Source organism: Passer montanus, unplaced genomic scaffold (genome assembly GCF_014805655.1).
Source record: "Passer montanus isolate IOZ18808 unplaced genomic scaffold, ASM1480565v1 scaffold21, whole genome shotgun sequence".
Taxonomy (NCBI): domain Eukaryota; kingdom Metazoa; phylum Chordata; class Aves; order Passeriformes; family Passeridae; genus Passer; species Passer montanus.
The window spans coordinates 15132188-15155193 of NW_024366703.1; the positions used below are offsets into that span (position 1 = coordinate 15132188).

The 23006-nt window shown below is 45.2% G+C and overlaps 1 protein-coding gene across 12 annotated transcripts in view; it reads left to right on the plus strand.

The window, feature by feature from the left end:
• TACC2 (transforming acidic coiled-coil containing protein 2) overlaps positions 1-23006 on the plus strand; it is a 127996-nt gene that overhangs the window by 32955 nt on the left and 72035 nt on the right. For all 12 annotated transcript variants that reach the window (XM_039709225.1, XM_039709233.1, XM_039709227.1 and 9 more), the window contains exons 5-6: positions 153-5699; positions 20605-20730. In XM_039709225.1, the coding sequence (XP_039565159.1) occupies positions 153-5699; positions 20605-20730 (5673 nt within the window). The remainder of the gene's footprint in view (positions 1-152; positions 5700-20604; positions 20731-23006) is intronic.

The window sequence follows — 23006 nt, forward strand, 5'->3', positions numbered from 1 at the left end:
ATGGTTTAACTACTGAAAGCAGATTATCAGCTTCTCATGCATGCACTGCATGGCTTTGAAACATCAGTGCCACAAAACGGTTTTTATTCTTTGCTTCTTATTCTTTGCTTCTTTATTGACATGAAACAAATAAACGTTTCCATTGTTGGCAGCATCGGTAATGAAGGCATCATTAGCCACAGTGCTGAAGAACAATCCAGCCCAAATTCCAGCACGGGGTCTCCAGAGGGGACGGGACAGAGCACTGCCTTGCAAGAGCAAGGAGGACAAACAGACTCTGATTTCTTTAAGCGCTCTGCTGAAGCAAGGGAGAGAATCCTGCCTGTCACAGACTGTGCCAAAGGACCTGTCACAGGCAGCAGTGACAAATCACACCCCTCAGACTGCCACAGACCACAGCCATCACCAGGGGATGACAAAGAAGAGAGATCAGTACATGTGGACAGTACTGCTGCCTCCTGTACCCAAACCAGCCAGAATGAGCCCAGAATGCCACGCCAGGAGCCCAGACCTGCACTCACAGCAGTGCAAGGAGCCACAGCAGTGAGTTTGGGTGAATTAGGATCACTCCAGCAGGATGAGCAGCAGGGTGGCTTGAGGGAGCCACATGGCAGCACGTTTCCCCGGGGTGAAGCAGCAGGAGATTATTTTACTGCTCAGGAGGCCGAGCAGCAGCGAGGAGTTTTGGAAGTAGGTCAGCTGCAGGCAGCAATGCAGCAAGGTAGACAGAACACAGATGGTGGAGAGGGTCTGCTAATGAAAAAGGAAACCTTAATCCCAAATTATCCAGCAACAGGAGGCTCAGACGGTGAAAAATTTGGAGCAATTGTGAATGCACAGAGAGAGATCTGTAATCTACAGATGGGGGCTGAAACAACAGCTAAAGGGAATGAGGCAAATCCAGCTCTATCTGGAAGCAAAAGGGAGCAATCAGAACCCTGTACTTTAATGTCAGAGTTGCCTTCTAGCCCTCCAAATCTCTTCCTGGTACCAAAGCCTGAAGAGCCTTCAAGGGAATGTGTGCCTGGAAATGGCTCTCAAGATCCAGTGAGGAGTGAAGCAGTGAAAACAGCCTCTGAAAAAAACAGCCCCATTTTTCAAAGAGAGCTTCCAAAGGAGGATGAGCTTGTTAGTGCTGAGCAGCTCAGTGTGCCTTTATCATTTGAGAGAGAGGAAAAAGAAAAATCAGCTGTCACAACTGAGAGCCCAAAAGAAGCCAATAGCAATGAAATTATAAAAGCTGATGATGTGTCTAGAGAAAGCACCACGCTTTCTGAAACAGAAAGCATTATCAGTCCCACCAAGGAAAATTCAGTGGTAGATAAAAGGTTATTACTGGAAGAATATGCATTAAGTGCTTCTTTGAGCAGATCCACAGAGCTGTATCAAAAAGAAATTGGGGTGGATGTAACAGGAGGAAAAAATGGAATCAGAACAGAGGATGCACAAGTGTCAGAAACAAGTGGGGCAGGAAAACAACTATTGAGCTCTGTTAGTAGCCACCACCAGGACATGGAAAATACCCACTTGGAACACGATGCTGAAAAATTCAGTCTTTGTGAAAACACTTCAACAGGTGACCTGGGGGATGAAGGTGGGAGAAAGCCTCTGAATTTGGACAGTAACTTTGAATTGGCCAAAGGGAATTCCCAGCCTCATGGTTGTGAACCTGAACAACAAATGAGCAAAGAGAAAACAGCTGCCCCGGATGGCCTGGAGAACAAACTCGTGGCTTCACCAGAGCTGGCAAGGGAGGAATGCCCAGGGAGTTTTGATTGCTTTAACACTGAGGCAGAAGGCAAAACTTGGGACCAGTCAGGCTGCAACAGGACTGAAAAGGTTTGTTTAGATGGTGCACACAGTTCACTGCTCCTCCACCCTGGGAACAATCATGTTAAGCAGAGTAAGCAGGACGAGTCCTGGGAAAAGGCTTTTGCTAGAGAAGCTGTGTTGGAATCTGAACGCAAAGCTGAGAGTCAAGACAAGCCTGAGAGCTCCAGCAAGTCAGGAGAAAGTCCAAAAATGCCTGAACTAAAACTTGATCTCCAAGCCTTAAATGAGTTGGCAGGGACTATGGAACAAAGCAAGGAGGCCTCACAGGCTCTGGAAACCAAAGAACAGAACAGTCACATCACCAAGGCACCTCACAGAGATCCAGAGCAGGAACCTGCAACTGCACACAGCAGTGCTGGGGATGGAAATCAAAATGAGGGTGTTCAACAAGAGCAGCACCAAACTGCAGTGAAAAGTTCTGTGGAGGATGAAGATTTGGCTCAGAAAAGTAAATGTAAATTGGATGTGCAAGCTCAGCTGGAGCAAGTGACTGCAGAAAATACAGAGGTGGCTCATTCAGAACCCCCCAAAACTGCAGTCAGCACTTCAGGACTTACTGATCACCAAGTTCACATGGAGGAAAGGGGTGACAGCCACGCCATTGCAAACAATTGCCCCTCTGAGAGCTCTTCAGAGGTCCTGGAGTGCAGTGTCCCAGAGGGGCAGGAAAATGAAGGTGTTCCAACAGCTCCTCCCCAGGCAGAGCAAGCAGAGCAGTCGCTGTCTGCTGCTGGTGACAGTGGCTGGAGTTCAAACACAGAACTTGAACAGCAGAAGCACCAGAGCAGCCTGACAGCTGCCAGCAGAGCAGATGGAAGGGCACCACAGCCCGAGTGGGACCCAGACAATCACAGCAACAAACCACAAACACCTCCGGGCATTTCAAACACCCCTGACAAACAACCTTCTGTGCCAGGTCCAGCACTGCCCCAGAGTGGTTCTGACAGGCCAAAAGAACAGGACAAGGATGACAACAGAGCTGAGGATGTGAGCAAACACGGGCACAACACTTCTGGTGTGACCGCGCTTAATTTGCGGGATTGCAAGGAGCAAAACAAAACCCATCTCAGGGCAGGAGAGAAGTGCTGCAGTAAGCAAAACTCGAGCAAGCCCGAGCAGGGTGATAATTCTTTGATCTCAGCGAGGCAGCATGAAGCAGCATGTCAGAGAGACACGTTTTGTAAAGAACTTGAAAAGAACGAGCAGCCAGGCAGCGCGTGCAGGGGAGAGGATAATGCTGGTGAGAGCTGTGCTGCTGCTGTAAACTCTCTTCCAGGGACACAGGATTCAGCAAGTGCCACTAACGCATCACAGGCTTTGCCAAGAGATACAGAAATAGCACATACTTCTGATAATTCTGAGAAAAATGATCCCCAAATATCTCGTCCAGAAATGCAAAGGAAAATGCCATTAATGGCAAAAAACTCAGAAAATATTCTGGCTGCTGATGGGGGAATCATCCAGAAAGATGGAAACCTGGAGAGGAGTTGTGAGGACAGTGCTTCTGCCCCAGAAACAAGCAATATAAAGCCTGATACAAGTCCAGGAGCACAAGGATCTCCTTCACCATTACAGGCACACAGGGAGGACATTCCCACTGATAACTCAAATAAATCCAGCTGCATTCAAAATGCAACAGAGCAGCCTGGTTATTGTCAAGCAGATTTTTCAATTTCTGCACTCAGCCATCCCAGCCAGCAACCCGGAAACAACACGGACAAGAGTACTGGGGATGGATCACTAAATAATGAGCTGGAAGTTGCAGCATCCCAAAATATCTCAGAAGGTGACTCTAATTTGCAGGGTCCACCCTTAGGTCCCTCACCCAGGGTAAGCACAGGTAAAGCAGCAAACTCAGAAAACAGCTCTGCAGGGAATATGTGTGTGAGTGAAAAAGAGTATCCAGACCAAAGTCTTCAGGGTGATGGAGACAAAATGTTTGCCCTGTCAGAGGCTTTGAATGTAGGGCAAAGAACTGGAAACTTATCACACTTCAGTTCTGAGAAGCTGAAGAAAGAGATCTCTGCAATTAAATCCAAAAAAACAAAAAGTGAGCTAAACTTCAAAGAACAGCAAAGTGACAGTTCAGCAGAGTCTCTGTTAGCACTCCCTACTACAGAAGGGAAGCTGCTGAGCCTTTCATCATCACGAGGAGGCTGTAATGAGGAAATTGCAACCAATATCAGCGTAGATGACAAGTACGGTAAGATCTTAGAGAAACCTGGGAATTCAGAAAAAATGGAAGAGCTTTCAAAAGAGAATAATAACATAACCAGGGCAGACACCAGTGTTTCTGAGCAGTCTGCAGAGAACTCTGGAAAGGAGCATGAGGCTCTGACTTGCAGCTCTCTGGGCATTGGCTCCAGCATCCCAGACTTCAGGGAGCACATCAGCCAGATTTTTAAAAAAACTGTCCACAGCACACTGAGTGCTGAATTACCCCAGCTTTTGACTGAAAACCATGCAGGCTTCAAGCAGAGCCCAGTGGCCAAGGACACAGCAGAACTCTGTGGTGCTGAGAACTTCTCAGAACCAAACAAGGCGGGCGAAGGAGCTCCCGAGGGCACCTCAGAAGCAGAGGGGCAAGAGCTGTCTCTAGCTACTGAGATTTCCTGCAAAGCTGCCAAGGGCAAATCTCTGCAGCAAGAAAGCACAGGGGCAGAACTGCCACCAGCAAGTCTCCAGGACCCTGAGGAAAGCAGGCAGCCCTCTGGCTGTTTAGAAGTGGTCCCTGGCTTGGATGGCGCTCCATCTGCCGAAGAAGCCCCGGAAAATCTGCAAAAGCCAGGCAAACCCACTGAGAGCAGTGAGATGGAAAGAGAGGAGGGCGTGTGTGCTGGTGGCGTTGATCCTGAATCACTAATAAGCTTAGAGATAAAGAAGCAAGGACCAGCTTCATTTGATGGGGCAGCAGCAGCTGAGAACTTCCCTGCGTGTTCCGAGAGCCAGCAGCAACCCACCGGAGCTGTTATCTCTGCAGGCGATGGACAGGGGAGGGACGTAGAAGATGCTGCTGGCACAGAGGGAAATAACTTAATTACAGAGCCAGCTCCCTCTGAAGAGGATGTAACTCTTCCTGCTGCACAGTGCCAGGATCCTAAGCCAAATGAACAGGAGAAAAGTGAGCACGGTGATGCAGACGCTGCCAAGAGCATCTCTGACATGGCAGCTTCAGCGCTCGTCCCAGGAGGATCTTACAACCATGAGGAACTGCCAGACAATTTCAGTGTGTCACCTGAGGGAAAGCAGGAGGCAAACATTCACAGCAATTCTGTGCATGACATTAGGTCTCAGAGTGGCATGCAGTTGATACAGGATGAAGCAGTAAATAGGAAATGCTTTGAAACATCGGGAAACTCTCGAGATGCACAGCAAGAAAAGAAAGTGACCATGCATGGGTTAATAGATTACTTAAAAACTGAAGTAAGCCAGGATGATTGCTTGCAAACTGACTGTAAACCAGAGTCTGGCAGTATGACTGAGGGAGATGTGACAGAGAACAGTGACACAGTGCTAAGCACAGCAAGGACAGGTAATGAAAAAAGTGGAGACATCCCTGAAACTGGTACTGCAAGGATGTTAGTCACTGCTGAGGGAGACCTAGCTATAAACACGAGCACTGAGGAGCAGGAGGCAGACCTGTACAGAAATCACTCTCCAGCCCTCCCTGTGATGGAGCAGAGTGAGCATTCTGCATGTGCAGGTCTTGTTGTTGCTGAAAATCAGCCAAGCAAGATGAATTCAGAGCACGAAGTCTCCCCCCAGGATGCCAAAGGAAAGCTATCACCGCTTGCGTTAACTGAGCCTGAGAACCCTGACCTCAGTGAACTCCAAGATATGGCTGTGGCAGGATTACCCACTGAAAGGTATTTACTTTGAATTACTACGTGGAATGCTTGGCATGAGCCCAGGGCTGGAGAGGGGTGCAATTTTCCAGGCAGGTGCCCGTTGTCTGGGCAGTTTGGGAGGGCATGTCACTTACTCTGTTCTTAACTTTATCTTAAATATATGTTGCTTCTAAATGTGGATTACATGGAAAAAAACCCCAAATCTGTAAGGACAGAGAGGTCCTGAAAGCAGAGTTCTGAGCTGTTCCATGTGCTGGGCCAAATTCCTGTCCATACCTGTATGGATTTGCTTCCCAATGTTCTCACCTCGTAGCCTGAAGTTAGGCATACAAATTGCACTTCCTAGCCTTAAGTTAGGAGACTTTTGCCTCAGTTTTGGTGACCCAGTTAAATGAGACCTGCAGCATTCACATGGTGTAGTGCAATGTTTAAAAACAAGCCTAAGGAGTAACCCAATTACTCACAGTTAGTTGTCTGGGCCTCCCTCTCATCCTCCTGTACAATATAATTGCACTGACAGTGCCTTTGATCACCGTCTTATTCAGTGTTTCTAATGACATGGAGTTGTTTCAGATGTGAATTCTTCTGAGCTGGGACTTGTGAAGTCTCAGAGTTGCTTTTTTTGGTTTTATTTGTTTTTATTTTCCAAACCTAGCAGTAACTGCTTTAATAAAAGTCAGACTTTTTTTTTTCTTTTTTAATGGGCTTCTACTTTGCTGTTTGAATTCCTAGTTTGATGTGCAGTTAATTCAGGATAATTAGGATGTTAGAACAGGTGATTTCCCTTTATCTAGTCATGTTACTGCTTCCTCTGTAACCTCAGAACTTGCTTGCACACTGTCCCTCCCTTTTCTGTATCAGAGGAGGCAGGGATGGCAGAGACAGCAGCAGAGCACAGGGAAAAGCTAAACTATATCAGACAATGCCAATGAACGGTCTGCAGAGGTGGAATCTTTCTAAGTAATCCCAAAAACATAGATGGCACTAACTGACCAAGGAGGGAAAATGTCCCACTGCCACACTCCTTCAAGGCTGAGGTGATAAAACCATATTGCAAGCAAAAATTCCTGAAGTGGTTCAGTTGTGGTGAGAATGTGAGGGAGTTCTGCCTGCTGGGAGGGAGGCTGAATGTCACCTAATTGTGTGAGCAAAATGCATATTAGAAAAATATTATAAGTGTTGGAAACCAGGACAGCTATATGACTTTCTCTTGAAGGATCTGCCTATAAAATGACAAGGAAATTAGACCCTGTTAATTCTCTTCAGGCCCTTCCTTTTTTGTTTGCTTCCCTTCACAGTGGGTAGCTTTGAAATTCCCAAATTGCTGGCAGGGGCTGGCTCAGGAGCCATAAGGGACTCAGGGCAGTGCATAAGTCTGTGCATGTGTTTCATATCAGGGTGGGTACCATATTTTAAATAAATACCTGTGGCAGGCAGGGCAGGGCTCCTGAAACAGCTGCTGACAATTCATGGAGTAGTTGCTTAATGCTTGCATATGCTTCAGGAATTCATTATCACCTGTTTTTCCAGCGTGAGGGTTTGCATCAACAGGCAGCTGCTCATTTTGGACTGTGGTTGTCCAAAAGGCTGAAACACTGGGGACTCTCAGAGGGCCAGAGGAGCCTCTGCTCTGCTCAGGCTCATTTTTAGAGCAATATGCATTTATATCACCAAAAAAAAAGAAAAAAAAAATAAAAGCAGACAGCATTAGCTGAGCTGGCTGGTCTGTCTTCATCAGGTCCAATACGCTGACCAATCCAGTTTTCCTCTGAGATTAAAACTGGGTTTGTTTGTATCATTAAATTTAAGGTGTATTCCATATGCTGTGTATGTCAGCCACAAAGCCTGGAGTGCATTGCAGTGGTTTATTGCCCTGTCCTCCTTACAGAGGATAAACTACTACAGCCTTGCAAAATGAGGTGCACGTTTGTAAGAGCTGGCTGTGAGGATAAGGACCTGAGATAAAGAACTCCAGGGAGAAAGATTCCTCCTCAGCTCTCAAAATAAATATCAACAAGAAGTAAATTATGTTTAGGAGAAGGAAATGGTTCTGAGAACCATTCAGAACCTTCTTAATGAGAAGGAGAAGGTTCTAAATTATTTCAGGTTTTTTTTTTTCTTCCCCTTCCACCCCTTCTGTATAATCCCTCTCTTACAAGACCACTCATATTGAAACCCCACTGAATTGTGCATGAGGGGTAAAGTTGTGTGATCTGACTCTTAAAATCTCATTGGGATTTCTTCCTGGAGAGGAAATAGAGGAATTTCTTCCCTTTGTGGCTATGCCCTGGTGCTGAGATGAGCAGTGAATCCAAGCACTGCCTGCAGGGATTCCTGTCCCCACCACCTTTAGGGGGGCAGCTCTGGTCAGCCGATGAGGAGAGCCCTCATGTCTGCAGGCAGCACAATCACTTCCCTGCAAATCTGCACTAAAAAGGACAGTCATTTTTGGAAAGGAGATTGTGGCTGAAGCCACACTTCCTTGTGCGACTACAGCTGTGCTAGTAGCAGAAGCAGGGAAGAGTTGGATTTTGGCAAACCTGTCTGCACTGAGAAAGACTTTTATAAAAACCACAAACAACCAACTTGTGATGTTTTTAACTCTCTTTATCAAGTCAATAACAGAAAAACCTGCATTCCTAATGGCCACATTTGGGCATCAAAATGTCATTATTCTACTTATTTGGCTTCCATTGGCTTCACTTTTCTGTCTGTGGCTTACATGGAAAGGAAGACCAGGACTTGAGTTGGCTTTTTTTGTTTGTTTTTTCTCCTTTTGCAATTGATACCCACATTTGTGTAATGTACCCCACACATCTCTCTTTTATGGAGGGAGGGTGGAGGGAGTCCTTAAGTGCCTGAAATGTTCCTGTTTGCACCATGGACTGTCACAGATGTTGGGCAGAGCGTGAAATAATTTTGGAAATGATGGCAAAATTGTAGGGGTGTTTAGAGGTGGGATGGATTTTTTGATAAGCTGTTGTATTTCAAGTGGCTGGCACAGGCAAGCTGCCACTGTCTCTTGGAAAAAGTTCTGAGGGAGATTTTGGAGGGGAGGCTGTGAAGCCACCCCCAGATGTGCAGGTACAGAGGGCACACTGCCAGTGGTGGCTGATGTGTTGCTTTGGCAGAACTCTGGGTTTGTTCACAAGCCCCTGGGTGTTGCAGGCTCCCAGAGATGCTCAGGGCTCAGCTGGGCTGGGAGTGCAGTCAGGGAAGAGCACAGGGAGCTGTGACACCCTGCTCTGAGAGAATGCAGAGCTCTGCTGCACTGACTCCCATCACTTACCAATCAAAACAATATTTTTATATGGGATGTACATGGCAGCAGTTGGAGTCAGCAAAACTACTTGAAAAACATTCCTTCTGTCCTCTGCATAGGTCAGACAAGATCTCTGAAGTTGGTCCAGCCATACTTTTGGATTTGCTTCATTCTTTGTTCTTGCCATCAAAAATTGGCAGGTTCAGTAACTCCAGAAAGAATGTTCACTCCTTAGTAAATATGACTTAGTCTTTTTTTGTCTGCATGACAAACACAGTATTAAATATTTTAACAGTCTTGCTGGATGAGGTGGGGAATGTAGAACTGCTTTTCAGATCAGGAAAGTGGGTTTTGAGCACTAAGGCTTTGTTTTGTTAGCATCTGAAAACAAGAGTTTGGAGCTAAAAGGAAACTTGTCAAAACACTGACTATGCAGCTCTTTATTTCCTTATTTTTTAACTTCAAAATCGATTCAGGTGTTTAGCATCTCAGGCTCACAAAGCAAAGGGAAAAGTAGCTGGAGGTGATTTACACATAAATGAAATGCACAAAATTAATCAGGTTATTTATCTCTCCTGTCCTGCTTCCTTTGTATCTGAATTCTTTCTCTTTATTTTCCTCCCTTCTTACTGTCATTGTCATCTTTAGTAGGTGCAGCTGTCAGTACAGTTGTGCCTTTGGAGATGCCTGCAGTCCTGAACTGAATTAACAGGACGGGCACTTCTGTGGGAATTTCATCTGTGTGAAGTCTGAGACATTTAAGTTTGGTATTTTTCTATTCACAGAAGAATAAAAATTAAGATAACTTTGCTCTTACCCAACAGACATCTCCCATTGCTTTCTAGGAAGTGAAAAATTACTTTGATTACTTTTTTCCCCCTCCTAATTAGATTTCCCTAGATGTATTTTTCAACTTTGCCTCTTCCAAGTTTTCTCAAAATTATTTCTGCATCTTACAGATCCCCTGTTCTCTCTGTTTCAACACAATATCTTCTGGCTTCTTGGAAAATTGGATATACCATGGAGCTTCTTCCATGGTCCCTCTGTCTAACAGAATATGCAGAATAGGATTAGCCCCAGCTTTGAACCCTGTGGAGGGCATCTCTGAAAACAGAATTACAGACACAGGGATGAAGAGCTAGAACTCCACCGTTGTTGCATTACCCTTTTCTATTTTTCCTCCTATCTTTTATGTTGATTCTTTGGAGCCTATCTTATCAGTACTGGTCCAGGTGTGTGGAAATCTACAGATGTATTGCTAAAAACAAGAGGGGAGTTTTTAGTTGTTGCAATTCCTTAACATCTGGGTACCCTGGGGAAAAAAAAAGTTATATGGATCTGTTTGGGCCTGTTCATGTACACTTACATCACAGGCTAATTCTTATATTCTCTTTGGCCTAGAAGATGTTCTCCCTCTCAAATTGCAGTAATAAGTGCAGAAGTGTTAATTGCTGCAGTCAAAGGTGTGATGGCTCTGGATTCTAAGGTCCCTGTGAGATGCTGATTGTCACCATCCTGTGCTGTGGGGAAGGACCAGCCCTGAAATGTGATGGTAACCACCTCCTCCTCCTCCTCCTCCTCCTTGCTGAAATGTGCTGGCATCTCCTCTTTGTTCAACCCTTCCCCAGTGCCCTGTTTGGTATCCACCATCCTCAGTGAAATAACCAGCTGTCCAAAAGTGCCCCAGGACTGCACAGGGTTGTTTCCAATTTAATTTCACTAATTGACTTGCTTTCCCTCCTGGTACATTCCTTTGCAGACAGCTGTGGCAGAGGCTGCAGCCTGCCCTTCAAGGGGGTAAATGCTGACCCAAAATCTCTGTTCCACTGGAGAAATCCCAGCTAAGGACTGGCCCTGAGCCTCTGCCAGCTCAGGCAGGGACAATTCTGCCCTGTCCTGCCATCCTTTCCCACCCAGAGCACCCTACAAGCACTGTACCCACAGTTGTCCTGCTCTGCTTGAACAAGAGGGGTGTCTAGGTGTTTCAACAGATAAAAAACCCAATTAGGAAGACAGGCAAGGAGGATTTAAGTGATTCATTGGCCTGGTGTTTCCCAGCCTCCAGCTTGTTTTTTTCAACGGATAAAAAACCCAATTAGGAAGACAGGCTGTATGTAGGCAAGGAGGATTTAAGTGATTCATTGGCCTGGTGTTTCCCAGCCTCCAGCTTGTCCATCTTGGCTTCTCTTTGTCCATGGTGCTCTGAAAAACACGGAGCATGTGCTCTACGAAACTCATCAAACTGCCTTTTAAAAATTCTTCTCCAGACTGGTTTTCCTAGCTGCTTTGGCTATTGAAACACAAACAGTGTAATCAATAAAGCCTTTTAAATTTTTTTTTTTAAGGCACTCAAGAGCTTATGTAAAATCTTTGGAATTTGTAACCATGATAACATTGTTATGCTCTCCTAGCTGATAGAAATATCAAAGCCAGCTAAGAATAACTCTGCAGCAGACAGAGAAGATTGGATTTGTTTCCTGGAATGGAAGCAAAAGCATGAATACATTGCTCAGTTACTAACAACTATGGAAAAAATAAATAGACACTTAAAAATTCCATTTCCCCTTCCTAACAATGTCATTAGACACTCAAAAGATAGTTTCGCTGAATATTGAAGTCTCCAAAATTTTCCACATCTTCTCTTTTTTTTTTTTTAATGTTGTGATGATACATTAAACTTATATTACATCTACCATTCTCCAAATCTTCTTCTGATAGAAGCTCCAAATAAACCTGATTTGCTAGAGAAGTAATTGTTGGAATTTGTGAGGCTTTCAGTCTAGCCTAGGGTTTTGTGCAAACCAGTCTTACTTAATTGGAAATTGGCAAAATAGCAGTTTCCCATCACTTTCATCCTTCAAGATGTAATGGGTTAACACTAAACTTTTCTTAGGATTAAGGTGAAAATCTGGGAACTTAAAGAGACAGCCACCCTAAAGCCTCTCCAGTACAGATTGCGGGGAAATGCACAACCTAATTTTCAGCCACCACAAATGATGGTTGTGGGCAATTTGTACGTGGAAAGAAGTGGAAATATAAAGTTCAGGTGTTTGTTACAGACGTGGCTTGGTATCTCAGGCAGGTCTCTGCAGTTAATTGGGTCTGTAGTTTTGCAGAGTGAATGACTGTGAACCTCTGGTTAGGAAATGCAATCAAGAAACTCCTGTTCTGTTCTAAAACTGAAGTACATTTACATGGATTTGTTGCAGAAGGGTCTCAAAATGGACACCAAGTTTTCACAAAGAACAATTTAAAATCACACATACATTTTTTGTAAGGCCATGTAGTGATAGGCCAAGGGAGAATGGATTTAAAATCAAAGCGGGCAGGGCTAGATTGGATATAGGGAAGAAATTCTTCCCTGAAAGGGAGGTGAGACCCTGGAACAGACTTTCCAGAGCTGCTGTGGCTGCCCTTGGATCCCTGGAAGTGACCAAGGCCAGGCTGGACAGGGCTTGCAGCAATCTGGGACAGTGGAAGGTGTCCCTGACATGGCAGGGGGGTGGCTCCTATAAATGTCCCTTCCAGTCAAACCCATTCTGTGATTCCACAATTTACATTTTTTAAGTGCCCCCCGGTATGTCCCATCCTGATGCTTTCTGGACTTTCCTTGCAGGGCTCCCTGTGAGCCAGGGAAGGGTTTGCAGTCTGGCACAGCCATCCTGTGGGATGTCTCCTGCTCCCAGTCCCTCTCATCAGCTGCTCTGGTCCAGCTCTGGCCTCCAGAGAAACCTCTGCAAGGCTTTCCTTGGCAGCTCCTTGGCCTGCCCCAGCCACCCCTGCCCTGTCCTTGTCTGCTGGGAGCTTTTCTCTTATTTCCCTGTGTTTTCAGCTGGTTCCCTCTGTGCTCCCCTAGCCCTGAGTTCAGGTAGCTCAGGCACACCTGAGCACGCTGTTCCTGGAGTTTCAGCTTATCAGGTTCCCACATTTAAATAGCAGAGGGCACTGGGAGACAATTGGAAGTGTTTCTGTGACAAAGGTGGCTTGAAATTGCTTCACTGTAGGTCAAAGGGTTTTGGCACAGCAAAAGACTAAGGAATAAACAGGTAGAGACATGTTGTTTGAGAAAAATTATCATTTATTCCAAAAATGCTGGGTTTGGTTCTGTTAGCAGGAACATGGCTTGTCTGTGGCCATGGCTTTGAGCCAGACTGCTGCTTGCAAAGAAAATAAAAATTTATTTTAATGAATCCTCCTCTTTCCAGGGCTTCCCTCCCCCCAGGGCAGTTATACCTGCAGAAGCTATTTGTGAAATAGCTTCCAGATGGCAAAAGAGGTTAATTTCCCCCAAAATGAGGGGGGGATCCTTGTACCTATATCAAAAATCACAGTACATTTTTTGATGGCTGGTTTCCTACTGCTTGGGAAGCAGGATATGATAGAGATGCTCTCCCCAGAAAGTTTTAATTCTGAGGCTCATCTTAACTCTTGCTGTCACAGTGGGTGCTGCTGGCTCTGATTCCTGCAGCCAAGTGAGCTCTCCCCACACCATGCACAGTGTTTGCCCCATGAAAAGCCATGCTCTGCAGCCCAGGTGGTGCTGGCACTCTGCATGTCTTTCAGCATTTTAACCCATGGCAGTGTCTGCTTTGGTGTCTGGGGATCATTTGGTATTGTCTTCTATTTCCTGTTCAGGTATCTCAATTGTTAAAAGCAGCACATGGAGGGGAAATCTCTGTCTTCTCCTTTCAGACTAGATGGAAACTTCTCCTCTAACACAAAACTCACCTGAAGAAAAATCTCTTGCCTCCTTTTGCTTATAAAAGATCAGACAAGGGTAAGAAGTAGAAACAGTTGACTTCTCTAACAAAAGATTTAAAAAATTAAAAATTGAATAATCTATTTCCCCCCTGCAGCCCAGCTCTGAATTGGTGCTTTGAGAAGCCCACGAGGTATCATTACTGTACCTTAACATTAAAAGGAGATGCACAGTCCTGCTAGGGGCTGGACTGAGCTCTGAGGACAAAGTGTTAGTTTCATCACCCAAAATGTGGCAGGAACACAGTTGAGGAGTTTGGAGACCTGGAATCAGCTGGGAAACAAACTCAGCTGAACTGAGTCTCTGTAACCACAGCATTTTATCCAAAATGCTTACCAATTGCCCAATCTACCAACTCTCTTGCTGTGGGAGAGATAGCATAAAGATTATGGTTATTGTATGGTGTGTTATAAACATGATAACAATCTCTCTGGGGAGAGACTCCATTAATTCCTTGGGTGCTGGCAGCTCGTATATGCAATTTGGTGTATCCCCATGCAGACTTAAATCACCTATAAAGCCCTTCTTTTGTGTTGTAATAAACCCATAGGAAACCCAGGAGATTCATAAGGGCAGGCAACTAATTAAAACTGCTCAATTTTCTTCGAGGTAAAGAAACCTGTAAGAAAACAGGTAAAAACCTATTAAAAAAAAAAAAGGAAGAAAAAGAAACTCATAAGAAAGCAGGTAAAGGAAGTTATAAGGCAGGTATAGAAATCCATGAGAAAGAAGATAGACCTATGAAGGAGGCAGGTAAAGAAATCTATGGAAAACCAGGGTGACTTTAGGAGCTGAAATCCAACCCAACAATTAAGCCAGGATTAAAAATGGTTTGGTTTAGATTTTTTAAAAATCTACTTATTTAGCTATAAACACATAATGCTTCAGTGAAAGTTGCTAAAAGTTTTACATCTGCATCCTGAAAACATTTTTAGAAGTTCTACTTAGAGTTGGGCAGAACAACTGAAACTTTAAAAGAACAGAAGTTGCCAAACACCATCAATTAAACCGGGCTCTTCCTAAGTGGCTTTTAAAGCCTTGGGAGCTGTGCGTGTGTGCTTTAAGCCTTACACACACCGTAATTTAATCTCTCCACATCCCCTCCCCTCCAGCGGATGGAAACGCCGAAATTCCACCGTAAAACCGGGGAGAGGGAGGGAAAAAACGCCAATAAAAAGAAGCCACCCCAGGTGTGCGGGGCTTGGCTAGGCTAGTTGCTGTTTTCCGCCGCTTTGCTGAGGGAGCTCCGCGGGCCGGGCGCGCCGCGCTGCCCCGGGCCCGGCGGGGGAGGACCCGGAGCCGGGCGCGGCACCGCGGCCGCTCCGGCCTTTCCTCGGGGAGCCTCATGGGAGGAGCCTGCGAGCAGCAGCAGCAGCTCCGGGCTCGTATTGCTCGGCCTTTGTAGGCTGCCGGAGCAGCGGAGGCAGCGGGGTTGGCGGTGCCCGGCCGCGATGCTGGGGGCGCGGGGCGGCGGTGAGCGAGTGAGGGGCTGCGCCGGGGGGCTGCGCTCACGGCGAGGATGACTGCGGGCAGGAGCGCTGCTGCTTGTTTCCTGCCCTTGGTAAGTGCACACTTGTGAGTGGGAAAGTTACTTTCCCCCCCCTCCTTTTTTTTTTTTTTTTTTTTTTACTTCTGGAAGCTGTTGCTCCCGCTCCCACAGCGCTGCCTCCAGCTCTTGTGAGGATTAACTCTCCTTCCCCCCTTCCCAAAAATAAAACCTCTGTGGTTTTGTGGCTCCTGCCCTGGTTTGGGGTTTCTGCTGGAGTGAGGAGGAGACTCTGTGTGCGTTGTTTGAAGTGAGGAACTTCTGCTTCGGGTTTGCTGGTTGGGAACTTTGGGGATTTGGGGACTTTGCAGTCCTGCTCCAGTGACATCAGGACGTGACCGAGAGCCCTTCCGAGCCCTTCCCAGGCTCCGAAAGCTGCTCCGGGTGACGTGATGGGCTTTTTTTAATGGTTGACAGTTATTACAGCAAATATGCTTATTCATCCTGTGCAGGCGTGATTTGTCCTTCTGACACTTTTATGTGGCTTTCTGCTGTCCCTCTTTTAGTTTGAAAAGGAAGTAGTGCTGTAACACGTTTCAGTGCCTTTAAGTATTTGAATCCAATATCGTTGTGTTCATTTAATGTAGTAACTCACCCTGAGTTTTAATGCGACCACAGTAATGTAGAACACTCAAAAAAATTTCTATTTTATTGTTACAGCTAATCAAATCAGTGATCAATCTGGGTGCACATGTTACAGAAATTAAGGGGTTCCTAAGCAAGGAGGGCTGGGTGAGAGAGGAAGTGCAGGCCCTCAGGTAATGTGATGTAAACCCCATCCCCTGCCAAGATAACTCCTCTATCTTGTCAGGGTTTCCACAGCGAGTGCCAGAAAAATGCACTTTTTGGGAATGCCTGTGCGCGGTCCCAGCAGAGCCCTGGGAGTTACCTGCGGGCAGTGCCAGCTGCTGCACAGCTGGGCTGCTTTCCACAGGTGGGGATTGCCTTCAGGAAGCCGTGGCAAAATGATTTCATGTCTCCAGAACCAGCTCCTGCCCTTGCTTGCCTTTCTGGCATTGTTGGGAGGGAATTGTGCTGGAAGGGAAGGGACTGTCCCGTTGCTGGAAGCGCAGCCGTGTGTCCGGAGCTGTGCAGCCATGGACTGTGGCCAGCCAGGGTGGTGGCATGTCCCTCCCTTGGGGACAGCTGTGACTCAGGTGCTGCCCCACCCTCCCTGCGTGCTCCGGGCACCGTCACCCAGCAGCACCCAGACCTGTTCTGCTGATTCCTCGAGTCCTGCTCGGGGCAACACCGTGGAAATCTGGAATAATTCCCCCAGGAGCCAGTTCTGGTCCCTTGGTGACAGTGCCTTTTTTCCAGAAGTGTAGCTCTGCTGCCATGCACTGGGCATCAAACTCGTGTTCCCCCTCTGTCACAGGGGTTTTATTTGCTTTTATTAACCCATGTCACTTCATTTCTTGGATACCTTTGTCACTGTGTTTGCACAGCTCCAGCTCAGCAGGGCTCAGCCTGGCCCAGGCTGAGCCTAAATACAAAGTGCTGGTGTGACTCTCTTAAGGCGTAGTTTCTTCTTCAGAGTATGGCATTTGAGAGATTTTTCCAAAATCACATATTTAAATGCATAAGTAGGTCTTTTGTTGGGTTTACAAAAGGCAGCGTATTGCCCAAAACTTGAACTTTTGACTGTGAATCTGTCTTTAGCTGGTAAAAGTAAAACCTTGGTTAAATCTAAGCACAGTGACCAGCAAAAGTGATCCCCAGTCTGAGCTTTTAAGCTGTTGCTGGTGGATGGACTCGTCCTGTGAGGATGGATGTTCCCTTAGTTCCTTAGGAAATAAAGCCACACTTTCCGTTTTAATTTTAGAATCTCTCTTTTTTTTTTTTTTCTGAAATGCTGTTGATATTCAAATGGGTTTTAAATTAAGTAGTAGTGCAGGAGGGGAAAAAAAAAAGTGGGGTTTGTTTGTTTCTAATGCTTGGCTTGTATCTTATGCAGCAGTTCTGAGCTATTCCTTAAACAAGTTTAGCTTTAGTTAGTGATACCTGTAATGTTGATTTCTTATATGAGAAATAACTTCTTACCTCCTTCTTTGCTGAGTCATTGACAGGAGTCCCAGTAATCATGGAAATACTTTTAAAGAACAGAAATACCAAAGGGACATAGAGTTACTGTAACAGGTTATTGTTTTTGTTATTGATTTTCTAGACACCAGGTTTATTTCAGTGAATATGGTTAATGTAAGAGATAAGTTGCAAGCTGAACTGTGAAAAGATAAATATTTTGAAGGAATTAATAAAATTGATCAAATTTTATGAGGTACAGTGTGTTTGAATGAATGATTTTGTAACTGATGTAGGTGCTGCTAGATCTTTTTCCTTTCCCAAGAATTGCAGTGTAAGAACTTAACAGAAATAGCAAATTATCTCAGTATTTTTCTGGGATTGATTAATACTTTTTCCTATGTATGGGTAAACTGAAGCTCAAAAATTTGGCTGTTTGGCCCAAGGTGTTAGAAAGCCAAGTGTGAATTGTAAAGGATTTTGTTTGTCAGCCTTGCTGTACCCAGTGAGAACATCTTGTGTCCTGAAGAAAACAAAACAGTGGGTGATGAGAGCAGTGAGAGCTCAGTCCTGCCTTGTGGTTGCTGGTGCCATTTTCCAGAGATTTCTGGAGTAAGAGCAGGATCCACAAATCTTGCTCTTATCTCATAAAAAGCAGCCAAATGTTTGGGGCTGGGAGATAGCAGAGTTTGAAATGCTTATTGGTTTCCCTTGGAGTAAACTTGGAGCTATTGTTGAGTGTTCAAAGGGAGCCTCATCCAGCTCTCCTGATTGGAAAAACATGGACAGGGAGTAAATGCCAAGACCCAGAGCTGCCTTCTGTCTCCAGCACCAGTGTCAGAGTGTTTTATAACTTTCCTATGAAATCAGGGATTTAGGGTCTGCATCTCAGGGATGTCAGGAGGAGAGCAGCAAACAGACCCACCAGAGCACCCAGCACTCACTGTCTCTGTGTCCACGTGTGCCAAGTTGTGTCCCTGTATACATCTTAAATTTCTGCCTTGGTTTGAAGCCTTCTTGCATAGATGTAGTCAGGCTGCTGTGTTTAAGAAGAAATTAGACAGGTTTATGGAGTTATTTCTCATTCATTCGTTGATATATAATGAACACTGTTGGTCCAGCTTTGCCTGAAACTTGTTATTTGCATACCTGTCTTCTAACAGTGACTTGGAAAATCTCTTTTCAAGGCTAAGTAGAGGCCTTAAAAGTGAAATTGTGAAACTCAAGAGCCTAAGGACACTTGATGGGCAGTGTCTTTCTCTTGTGACACACTAATAACAGACTGAACCCCATGGTCTTGGGGCTGAATTTAGTGTGCTCGCTGCAGCTGTTGGTAAGCAACTGCTTGTTAAACTGTGAGGTATTTTCCTTTACAAACTATTTCAGTCATGCCTGTCATAAGCAGATTTTGGAAGCAGTTTTATGTCGATCCTCTTCCAGGCTCGACCCAGAACTGAGGCAGCAGAACGGAAAAAGCTCGTGGCCTTTTTATGGAGCTCAGTTCTTGAAACAAGTTGGCCCCAGAGGCTGGTGGCTGCAGAGGAATGACAGCAGGGACCTGGTGGCAGGCCCTGGAGAGCCAAAGGCAGTTGAGATTCCTGGGAATGTCACTTGTGGAACTCGTTTGAGCAGCTCGTGGATGGCTTCTTTGTTTGTGCAGCACAGAGCAGGGTGGCTTGGCAAGGAGCAGCTCCTCCATCACCTCCCCAGGCCTGAGTTTCAGGTTACTTTGTCCATAAACTATGAAAATCCCTGTCCAGGAGTTGGTTCTGCAGGAGACATGAGCGGTGAGGAGCAAACACTTCTCACCAGGTTGGAGCACAGCAGTTTCAGTTGCAGTTTGGGCTTTTGCTGTGCTTCTAGTGTTTACAGGAGTAGCCTTGGAGCTCTGTCACAGCAAGAAGAAAACCTGCCCATCTCCTCACTTCACTCATTGTGTGCATAGAAATAAATTGTAAAGTGGTCAAAATCTATTTTCTGAACACTCATTTTAAGGCAAAGCTGAGGGGACACCCCAGCTGCAACTCAGTGATGAATGAAAACCAATCCCTTTATGACAATAAGCCAGAGGACTTTAGAACCTGTAAACACCTTGGCTCAAAGGTCCCTACAACAGGCAGAGCCCTCAGGTGTGGTTAAGCCAGAGAACCTGTGGGCAGTCAGTTGCTCAGAGCTGTAATTGTTTTTCCCACATGAACATGTTAGAATTCTTTAGATAAAATATGGGAAGTGTGAGTACATTCAGATGGCAGCCTTCAGTCGTTACCAGAATAACACTGACATTGTTATAGTAAAGTTTAACTGTTTGTTATGTTTTGTGATTCAAAATTAAATTACAGTAGGGAATCATCCAGAATCTCTGGATTTGAAGTTAGGGGTAATAATTTAGAGTTAAAGCTGAGTTCTGTGATTTAGAGCTTTTTATTTATGAGCTGGAGTTGCAAATGCTGAGTGCCAGTTTTGAGTTTATGCACCTCAAATCCATCTGTGTATGGTACCATCCCTGTGTGTTCAGTGTTGTATTCACTAGGTAGTACAGGAAACAGCGTGGACAGAAGGGATGAAAATCCATCAGCAGTTTAAGGTGACACTTTATGGTTTACAACTAACTTGAGAATTTTGGTGAATTTTAAGGAAAACTGATGGTTCCAGGGCCCTGATCTCTGGTGGTCACATGGCAAAATCAGGTTGAAGTAGCAGCGAAAACATTGTTTTCAGAGGGTTCCCATGGTTTAGTGTCTCTTAAAAATAAACAAAGTCTCTTTCTCAGCAAGGCTCCTTTCCTTATTGCTTCAGCAGTGTGTTTCCAAATGGTTTTGTTCAGTCATGAGCTGCTGGTACTCAGTGGCACTCTGCTTTTCCCAGCAATGGGACAAGACTGGATGTGTCCCTGTGTGTGTTCTCCACAGCACCTGGACACCTTTGACTCTGTGCCCTCTCCAATGAGCTCCCCCAGCTCAGATGAAAACCAGCATCAAGCTCCTTGTGTTTTATGTGGTTTCTGAGTGAGGGAATCTTGTCATTTCTCTTGTTCAAGCTGCAGCTCCATTTCTCATTTGCTTTTCATAATCAGAAGCACAATGGGGTTCATTTGCTGTTGGGTTGTAATGTCTCATTGCTCCTGGAGTTGTAAGTCAGACAAAAACCCAGAGACTTCAGTCCTGTGGGAACAAAAGCAACTCAGATTAAAAATGCCAACTTCTTCTGTGTTCCCTAACACACAAGTTAGCTCATTCATACTCAAGTCTAGAGATTCAGAACAATAAACAACAGTAATTCTGCCATAACTCAGACATTAAAGTCTCATGCCTTTCTCTGTCTTTTCTCTCCACAGCCCTCCTGGGCCAGGTGATGATAATCAGTTGGCTTCTCCCCTGGATCCCTGTGAGCATCCCTCAGCTGTGTCTGCAGCCTTTGGAAATGCTGTCCCCGTGGGAGCTGCTGAGCTGACTGCAGCCAGGTACTGCCCAGAGCTGTGCCAGGGTGTGCAGTGCAGCCACTGCCCTGCTCCCTGCTGCACCAGGAGCTCAGCACTGCCTGAGGAGCTGCTGCCACCCTCCTCTCACGGATAAGTGTCTGCTAGGACCAGTTGCTGATGGGTTTGCTGGGTCTGCCTGTATCTATCAGCAGAGAATTTAAATTCCCCCTTGTCAAAGCCTTCAAAAGAAGATTCTGTTTGCCCTTCCCTGAGATTCTGTCACTGCAGCACATAGGAGGGTCATGACACGTGAAGGTGCAATATATGCCTTATATTTTTTTTGGTGCTTATACTTTTATTTTAAATTTTTATTAGTACGAATTAATTCATCTCTTATATTTGTGGGATTCCTAGACGAAGGAAGGAATGATGAATCTGATTCTGTGCTTTCAGAAAGCTAATTTATTATTTTATGATACTATATTATATTAAAGAATACTATACTCAACTATACTAAAGAATACAGAAAGGATACTTACAGAAGGCTAAAAAGATAATAATGAAAAACACATTGCTTTCTCTTCAGAGTCTGGCACAGCTTGACTCTGATTGGCCATTAAGTCAAAACAATTCACATGAAACCAATGAAACAATCACCTGTTGGTAAACAATGAACCACATTCCAAAGCAGTAAAACACAGGTAATATTGTGGAGAAGCAAATGAGGTAATATTGTTTTCCTTTTTCTCTGAGGCTTCTCCGCTTCCCAGGAGAAGAAGCCTGGACAAAGGGATTTTTCCAGAAAATATGACTGTGACAGTAATCCTTGGAGCATTTTCTTTGAGAAGTTCTTAAACAGTATAATGTTGATTATAAAGCATTCAGGTATCTCCGTTGGACTCTGGCCTTTTTGTCTGCTTTTTCTTGCACTGAGAAGGGAAACTGTTGCTTTCTTTGTGCTGGTGGTGGTGGGGTTGTCAGGATCTTTGGGCATATAAATTTATCTGAACAATAGAGGAAGCCTTGTAGGGTGTGTGTACCCTTCAATCACCAGGAGCTCAGTGGAGTGTAAACACACACAGTGTATTTAAGCTAGCATTACATTTGTTAGCTGGAGTCACAACAATACACCATCAAAGGCTGGAGGGACCTTGTGTGGTTTGCTCAATCCACCTTAAAAGCTGGGTGACTTTGCTGTTTAAGCCCATCCTGGTCTGCCACCAGTCCCCAAGCTGGTTAGTCACCAGTGCTGGCTGGGAGAGACTGTGAGAAACAAACTTTTTCCTACAGTCAGAGTAAGATGATCTAGAGAAGCTTACAGTGGGAAGCTAATGATGTGGATTTCTTTCAGTTCTTGTAAGTTTTTACTCAAAAAGTTGTGTTTCTTTTGTTTTTAACAAATGTAATTGGGTTACTGATGGGTTTTTTTGTGGATTCTGCTTTTCTTGCTAATGGATTGTTGGCTGTAGTAGTGAGGCAGTTAGAAAAGAGTGAGCGTTAATTGAGGTGGAGCTGTGAACTACTTTCTGAATGTGGAAGCATGAAAAAGGCACCAGAAGTGCCAGAAAGATTTGTATATGGTCTTTGGACTACAGTCTGGAACAGAAGATTGTGTGCCCTTGGGGTGATAATTTGCTGTTTGCAGGGAAAAAGGCACACAAGCTGCCTATGATTAAACATTTAGGGAGAGCAGCCTCAGAGTGCTTTAATTCACTGTTTCTTGTAAACCTCATGAATTCGCTCTGTTTGCATTCTCACATCAATCTGGAATTTCGAGTTAATTATATTATACCTTTTTCTTTTGATCTCCTTCCTAACTTGTGCCTTTCAGATGTTTTGTTGTTCATGTCTGAAGGGTGTCTCGGGGTTCCTTGCTCCACCCCAGTGGCACAGGCTGTGCTGAGCTCTGGTTGCCCCATCCAGGGTGGCTGAGCCCAGTAGGGGTGAGGGCACAGGGGCTGTGCAGCAACCACAGGATCTGGCTGTTGTTTCCAAATCCTGACCTTGAGGGAGCTGCAAGGATTTTTGCAAGGGTTCAGCACTAAAAAGTAGCAAACCAGGGATATTTCACGTTGGATGTAGGTAGTTTTCCAGTTCCTGAAACAGAGGAAACTGACAGAGAAATACACTTTGGTCAACTGGAGTGAAGCTGACTGTGAGTGCTTCTTCTGTGTTTGTTGGGTTTAACTCTTTTGTTTGTTTTTTTTTAAGTGCCGCGTGAGTTAACTCTCGTCAGTGTTGTTTGTTTTCCTTACTTCTTTATTTTGCATCCGTGTGCAGCTTTGGATATAAAAGCTTACCCATTCTCCTTCACCTGC